The sequence below is a fragment of the Mangifera indica genome, unplaced genomic scaffold (assembly GCF_011075055.1).
Source record: "Mangifera indica cultivar Alphonso unplaced genomic scaffold, CATAS_Mindica_2.1 Un_0093, whole genome shotgun sequence".
In the NCBI taxonomy this organism is placed as follows: Eukaryota; Viridiplantae; Streptophyta; class Magnoliopsida; order Sapindales; family Anacardiaceae; genus Mangifera; species Mangifera indica.
Genome location: NW_025401185.1, coordinates 92884 through 100891, shown reverse-complemented (window position 1 = coordinate 100891; position 8008 = coordinate 92884). Strand labels below are relative to the sequence as shown.

General features: G+C 32.7%; 1 protein-coding gene across 1 annotated transcript; it reads left to right on the top strand.

Annotated features, from left to right (window-relative positions):
* Positions 1-5557: 5557 nt before the first annotated feature.
* On the top strand, positions 5558-7395 carry LOC123207686 (homeobox-leucine zipper protein ATHB-13-like). Its single transcript, XM_044625157.1, has 3 exons — positions 5558-5972; positions 6082-6458; positions 6794-7395. The coding sequence occupies exons 1-3, from the start codon at positions 5846-5848 to the stop codon at positions 7148-7150; spliced, it is 861 nt and encodes a 286-aa protein (XP_044481092.1). The 5' UTR covers positions 5558-5845; the 3' UTR covers positions 7151-7395.
* Positions 7396-8008: the final 613 nt, after the last annotated feature.

Below are 8008 nucleotides of genomic sequence, written 5' to 3'. Positions count from 1 at the left end.
GGGGAATAAAGAATAAGAGAAGTTAGCTGGGAAGATTGGCTAAAAGAAAAAAAAAATTTGTTTAGTAACTTTTTGTTTGTATGTTTTTGTTTGAAAGATTTTTGTTGTTAATGCTTTTGTGGTTGAAAAAACTTTGTATTTAAGTTTTGATTTTTTTAAGAGATTTTTGAAGTCTTTTGAAGTCATATGTTTTTTTTTTGTTTTGGGATGTTACAATGGGTATTTATATTTAATGAAATACAAATTAGAATCCTTTGAAATGTTTAGAGATTTCTAGAATAAAATAGAGAAACAAACTAGAAAAAGTATTAAAATTCTATTATCAGATCATGAAAAGAATACTTAAGTACAAAATTTCAAGAATTCTTGAAAAACAATAGAATAATATCCCAAATGACACCTTCATACATACCTTAACATAATGATGTATCTAAAAAAAGGAATTGTACTTTATTAGATATGGTACAATCAACCATAAGCTTTACAGACTTGTTGATGTCATTGTAGGATGTGCCTTCCAAACCACTGTGCATATCTTAAATCGAGTACTATCAAAATTAGTTCAGAAAACACCAAATGAGTTATGGTATTCCAAACGCTCAAATCTCAATTATATGAAAATTTGGGGATGTCCAACTTATGTCAAAGTAATTAAAAAAGATAAGTTGGATGTTAGATTAGAGAAGGTCAATTCATAAGAGATCCTAAAATAGTTTAGGATATTACTTTTACTTTCTGACTGATCAAAGAATAATGGTCAGTAGGAATGCACATTTTTTTTAGAATGAGTTCTTGGAAGAATGTGGTGTAGGAAGAAACATTAAGCTTAAGGAAGAGTTCAAAGAGCCTCAAATTGACATTACTGAGATTGCATCATCCACTTAACGAGCCTCAATATCAGATATTACGGTTCCAACATGAAAATCTTCTAGGGTATCAAGACCTCTAAAAAGATAAAATTTCGTCATGAGCAAGATTTTGAATCCTACTTAGTAGGAGAAATAAATCATGATGATGATCTTAAAAACTATATGGAAGCTATACTGGATACTGATTCGAGTAGATGGCTAAAAGCAATGAATTCTGAATTAGAATCAATGCATGCTAATCAAGAATGGACACTTATTGATCTACCAAAAGAAATTATTCCAATTGGTTGTAAATAGGTCTTTAAGAGAAAGATTGGCAAGGATGAAAATGTGGAGACCTATAAAGCTCAACTAGTAGCAAAAAGTTATACTAAAAAACAATGGTTAGATTATGAGGAAACTTTTTCATTTATAGTTATGATTAAATCGATCTGAATAATGTTAGCTATGGCAACATACCATGATTATGAAATTTGACAGATGAATATCAAGACCACATTCCTCAATAGATTTAGTGAGGAAAACATATATATGGAACAACTCATAGGTTTTGTATCCGCTTCTAAAACACCTAAATTATACAAGTTACATCGATCTATTTATATATTAAAGCAAGCTTCCAAAAGTTGAAACATCTGATTTAATGAAACAATCAAATCATTTGGCTTAGAAAAGAATTCAGATGAACCATATGTTTACTACTGAATTAAGAATCATGTCATTACATTCCTCATATTGTATGTAGATAACATACTACTAATGGGTAATAACATCGGCATGAAAAATTGTTGAAAATGTTCAACATTGAAAACTTGAAAAGAAGACTTTTGCCTTCAATCACGGTCTTCATCTTTTTAAATATATAAGTCTAAAGACCGATAAAAAATGACAATGGATACATAATATGCCCTATACTTCAGCTGTAGGTGGACTCATGTACACAATGCTATGTACAAGACCTGATATAGCATTTATTGTAAGTGTTATGAGTAGATATTAGGCTAATCTAGGTGAGAAACATTAGTTAACTGTGAAATCAATCCTTAAATACTTAAGGACTAAGGACCTTATTTTGAGTTATGGATGTTCAAAGTTAAACATTTAGGGATACTCAGACTCTGGTTTTTAATTGGACGTCGACGATAGAAAGTCTATGTTAGGGTTCATTTTTATTTGTAATAAAGGTGTTGTTAGTTGGAAGAGTTTCAAACAATTAGCCACAGTTGACTCCATTATAGAAGCTAAGTATATTGCTACTTCAAAAGCTAAAAAAGAGTTGTATGGATGCACAAGTTTGTATCTAAAAATGTTATAGTTCCAAACATAGCTTATTCGATAACCATGTTATGTGATAATATCGGTGTTATTGTATAAGCAAAAGAACCAAGGGCACATCAAAGGTCTAAACATATTCAGCAGAAGTATTATATTTGGAGAGAATTCATTTGAACTGGAGAGATAATAATACAAAAGACACCATCAGTAAAAAATTTAGCTGACCCACTGACTAAGGTGATGACACTGAAATAGCTAGACCATCGTCATGAGAAGATGGGTATGCAATACAACAATGAATGGCTATAATGCAAATAGGAATTTTGTTAGTATATGCCATAGGAACCATTTGTGTTATCAATTCTGGGGGTATTTTAATCTTATATGTACATTTATGTGAATTATTAATCAAATAAATAGTCTTTTTGTTCATATACATAAGTTTTTTCTTTCATTTGTGATGATATAAAGTATGTATGTAACTATCTAGATGAATCACTTAATTTACAAATTAAATCATCGAATTGTTCCCTATGAACTTGACATAACTTAGGCAATTATATCACATAGTAGACATATTAAATACCTCCATTGAATGTCATCAGATAACATTAATGCGGTTGATGATGGTGGTCATATCATTATGGTATTAGTATAGATTAATAGTTAGAGAATTTTTTTTTGAACATAACTAAATAACAATAAGCCACATGGTTATTAAATCATAGTCAATAACTTATAATAAGATCATACTAGTGTACGAAGTAATCTTTTGACTTTAGACAATATGGTCAAATTTGATACGAATAAATGTGATTCATATGGTGTATATATACGAGGTTAACCACATCTCGTAAGACAAGTCACACTAGTATGTGTTATTTGTATGTGAAGAAGAATAACGGTCGAGATGGGATTCGTTGATTCATAAAGTATTGGGTTCTAAATATTCACTAATTCGATCTGGATCTAAGTTTTGAAGTTAACATTAATAAATATTAAAAATCGGATCTTTGACTAAAGTATAATGTAAGTCATATGAAGAATGTTTGTTATGGCATGTTTCGAATATTTAAATCAATGATTCATAAAAAATCGAAATTACGACTTTGACAATCCATGAGTCCGAATTTGATCCAGATTGGACAACGAAAGAATATTACCTACATTGAATGTATGATCAAAGATATTAAGTTTGATGAAGTATTTGTTCATTATGGTTTAGGGGCTATGACACATTGTTGAAAAAATGACTCACGGTTACATCACAGTGAACCTAAAGGATCACAATAATAAACTAAGTTTTCAAAAAGGAGGATTAATTATTCAAGGATAGCTAGCACCTTTCCAAGAATAATGAAAATCATATAAAATGTTATATGAATGTAAAAATAACATTTTAAAAGTTAAGAAGTTAGTGAGATGAAATTAAGGTGGTTAAGGTATATATTTGATATATATGTATGGTAAGACTTCAAATTATGAATTTATTGGGTCAAATAAGCATTTTAAAATTATAAAATAAGTCATCATTATAAAAAGTGTATTTTAGTTCATTTTGAACAAACATAAGTATTTTTACACTTAACTTTGTCTAACAAAACAAACTAAAAGCTCTCCCCTCTCTCTAAAATTTGGCTTGGAAGGTGCACTTCTTTGGAGGTTCTTCAAGTAGGGAGCTTAATCCATCATCCTATATTCATATAGAAGGTAAAGGAGTAAGCAAAAGTTTTATTTTTTTTTTATACGTCTTTGATTTTTATTCTACCTACATGCATGACATTCTTTGCACCGTCTTTTTCACCTATTATTTTCAGTTTGCATCTTAATATCTTTATTTTTTACCAAAATGAATATCCTCAAGAATTAATGTAGTAACTGAGAGAAATGAAATGGAGATGTAAAAATTATTTATAAATAATAATACAAGGGGAGATTAATAAAAGACTTGTAGAGGGGCCATAGATAAAGGCTAACATAGTACACTAGCTTTGTAAAGTAGACAACAGTATAACGGGTGTTAAGGAAAATGATAACCCAGAAGACTCGATCGAATATTGATAGGTTTTGAAGGGAACATCATGTGACTGTCCATTGAAAGCAACATATTTGACTTTTATAGCTTAGCGTAAAGCACATCAAGATGACAACTTGTGTAGCAAAATTTTGAAACCAAAAAATTGAATATTGCACAGTTTAAAAGATGCTTCAACAGGTGGCCCTGAGTCAGATCGATCATCTCATATGCAAATATATGCATGATAGCTATCTGCAGTTACTCCATCATCATGAATGCACAATCGTAACTTTACAAATTAATTAGAGAGCTAGAATTTTGTAAGCTACACGGGCGTTTTGTGCTATATATATCTATCAAACTATCGCTTCTGGCAAAACCCATTAATTAAAAACTTAAATAACAAGCAAGATATATACATATATAATAGAGTGCGGGATAGGACATGAGGAGGAGGTGGCAGAATGATGGCGGGGGAAGTGGCAGAAGAGAGAGGAGTGGAGATAGGGATGGAGGGTATAGAGACAAAAAAGACCAGCTCGTGTAGGGTTATAAGAACAGGGACTTTGCTTGGGTTTTCCAATAACCCTCATCTCTCTCTTTGTTTATTTCTTTCAAAATTCAAACACAATGGCAAATGCAACAACGTAACTGAAACTGATGGAAGGATAATGGATTGGAAAGAGGTTGGTCTTAATGCACGATCCCTGTTGGTGGGTTAGGTAGCAAGCCCTGCCCCTCTCATTGGACCCATCCCTAGATTCCTGGACATTCTCTCTCCAAAAATCAATCCTATTTGCAACTTAAGTAACATCATCTCTTTCTACAATTAACACAAAATATATTATCATATATCATCAATTTACCCGTTTAATTAACTTATCATATATCATCAAACATATCTTATATTAACTCACCCACCTCGCATAAAACGGGCTTTTAAAATGAACCCCATTTTCTCTCTTTCATTGTAAGTGCTTTCTTCTTACTGTAATTTTCTTTATGTTAAAAGACAACTGTCTTTCTGGAGAATACACCACTATTTGTCTCTTAAAGAGTGCCTGGGCCACAACCAACAGTTAATATATTATTATACGAAAATCACCACTAATTTTCTCCCTTGGCACTCAAGTTCTCATCAAAATTTAACTCCAATATGCAATTTCGCTTCCATTGGTAGTATTCATTATTTTTTTTTTTAATCTTTTATCCAAGTGACCTATTGGAATATAGCAAGTGTGGTTTCTAAAAAAAATTGTAAAGAACTGTTTTGTTTTCACTTTTTGTACTAGGGTATTACACTTTTTTTCAACAGCTTAATCAGTCATTCCAAATAGGAAAAGCAAAAACAGCAAGTTAAATTTCCCCTCATATAAAGGGAAGTAGAACTATAGAATTATCAAGAGTCTCATCCTCACTCTCCCTTCCCTCTCTCCTCTTTCTCTCCCGAAGTATATTTTTATATGTAAAGTAATCTCTTAGCGACTGATAAGGTCTATAAGTTATCTATTCCACCTTCTCTTCATCTCCTTTCTGATGAAGCAACTCTAATTTTGCTTATAAAATTTATCAAATCTCTGTTCATTTTCAGTTTAAGAATCTTCATTTTTTCTCTATAGTTTGAATATGACCCTGAGATTTTCACTGCAATTCATAAGATTTGTGGCACAAATCTAGATCGGTCATGACTTGCAATGGGATGGCTTTCTTCCCAACAAATTTCATGCCGCAAGCACCTCATGAAGATGATCGTCAACATCCCACCTCTCTCAATCCAATTTTATCGTCATGCACACCTCAAGACTTTCATGGTACTCTCTCTCTCTCTCTCCCTCTCTCACTTGAGACATGTATCTGTACAGTATTTATGAACACTTTCTGAAATGTTATAGATTTGAATAAAATTAACTGTTGGTGCAGGGGTTGCATCATTTCTAGGAAAGCGATCAATGTCGTTTTCGGGAGTCGATATTGGTGAAGACGCAAATGGAGAGGATGATTTGTCTGATGATGGATCACAGGCAGGAGAAAAGAAAAGGAGGCTTAACATGGAGCAGGTTAAAACCCTTGAAAAGAATTTTGAATTGGGGAACAAACTTGAGCCTGAGAGAAAAATGCAGCTGGCTAGGGCTCTTGGTCTCCAACCAAGACAGATCGCTATTTGGTTCCAAAACAGAAGGGCTAGGTGGAAAACCAAGCAACTTGAGAAAGACTACGATCTACTTAAAAGACAATATGAAGCCATCAAAGCAGATAATGATGCACTCCAAGCTCAAAACCAAAAGCTTCATGCTGAGGTTAGTCATAAGAATTCTTCAGTTGTTGTTATGATGATGATGATGATGATTATTTGCATGAGTTTGCATTGATTCTGTAGAAAAAAGTTGGCAATCATGTTATTTTCACATTAATGGTTCATGCCTTTGACTTTTACTTGGTTAATGATTTTAAGAACCTTTATTTCTGGTAGCTTCTTCAACCATTGGAAGCTTTTCAGCAAGCTTCTTTTTTTATCAACATTTCTTTAACTTTGGATGGACTGATTGATTATTTATTTATGTATTTAGCATACATCTCTAGCTCTAAGTAAGCTATATTTTTTATTGTTAAATTTAATTAATTACGATTACAGATATTGGCACTGAAAAGCAGAGAAGTGACTGAATCGATCAATCTGAATAAAGAAACTGAGGGATCTTGCAGTAATAGAAGTGAGAACAGTTCTGATGTAAAGTTGGATATATCAAGGACACCAGCTATTGACAGCCCTCTATCTAATCATCCAACAAGTAGATCTCTTTTCCCAACTTCATCTTCATCAGTGAGGCCAACTCCAACCGGAGTGGCTCAGCTTTTCCACAACCACAATTCGTCATCAAGGCCTCATGACCTCCAGATGGGTAAGGAAGAAAGCCTTAGCAGCATGTTCTGTGGCATGGACGATCAGTCGGGATTTTGGCCATGGTTGGAGCATCAACATTTCAGTTGAAATTATAAATTCAACTACTACTTCCCAGTGTTGTCAATTTGTAATATACCCATTTCCCAAGTTTGTCAATGTTTTAAACCAAGAGACCAGGCAATTTGATTACTATATTATTCTATGAGTTTTTAGTCCATGTTTTGGTACGTATGATTAGAGTGGCCTATAAAGTAGAATACATCAACTTGAGTTTTCATTAGGGCCTATGATCTTCTATGAAGTAATAAAGGGTTGTGTGTCTTTGAGTTTCATACGAATTTGTTTCCTTAATTAATTGGACTGAGAGAGATATGTGTTTGCTTGTTTGGATTATGGGCACCAAAAGCTAGCTAGCAAGCATGGGCCATGAATTTGTTCTTAAACGTGTAACTTTTAATTGAATTTTATTTCCTTTTTCTTGTTTCGGAATCCAAACACTTTTACTAATGAAGAAAAACGATTACAAATGACTTCAAGTAAAGTCCATTGGAATGATTTATGCTGATTTCATAATTGAGTAGCACACGGTAACCCAACGGTGAACAAAAATCTACTACAAGTTATTGAAAAATATAAAAGAGAGATAAAGGGAGTATCAAACACACATTTCGAGGGAACAAGAAGACAAACAGATGAAAAGAGTAGAAGAAAACAAGAAAGTTGGAAATGGTCATTCTCGTGAAAGAGACGTTGGGAAAGTTATGCTGACAAACATGGAGATATCCAAAGCTAGCTATTCTTTCTACACAACTTTTGGCAATCGCCCTGTCATTGATTTCTCATCCCTTTTCTTTTAGTCTTAATTCATGTGACCCACTGTCACCCACTAAGGAGCATCCAACTCACTTTTTTTTTTTTTTTTGGGGTTAACATGAAATTCCATTA

Bases quoted from the DNA above. Each gene is read 5' to 3' on its own strand.
- LOC123207686 (XM_044625157.1), top strand. From the start codon at position 5,846: ATGACTTGCAATGGGATGGCTTTCTTCCCAACAAATTTCATGCCGCAA. The intron at 5,973-6,081 runs GTACTCTCTCTC...CTGTTGGTGCAG, and splicing joins CACACCTCAAGACTTTCATG to GGGTTGCATCATTTCTAGGA. The intron at 6,459-6,793 runs GTTAGTCATAAG...TTACGATTACAG, and splicing joins ACCAAAAGCTTCATGCTGAG to ATATTGGCACTGAAAAGCAG.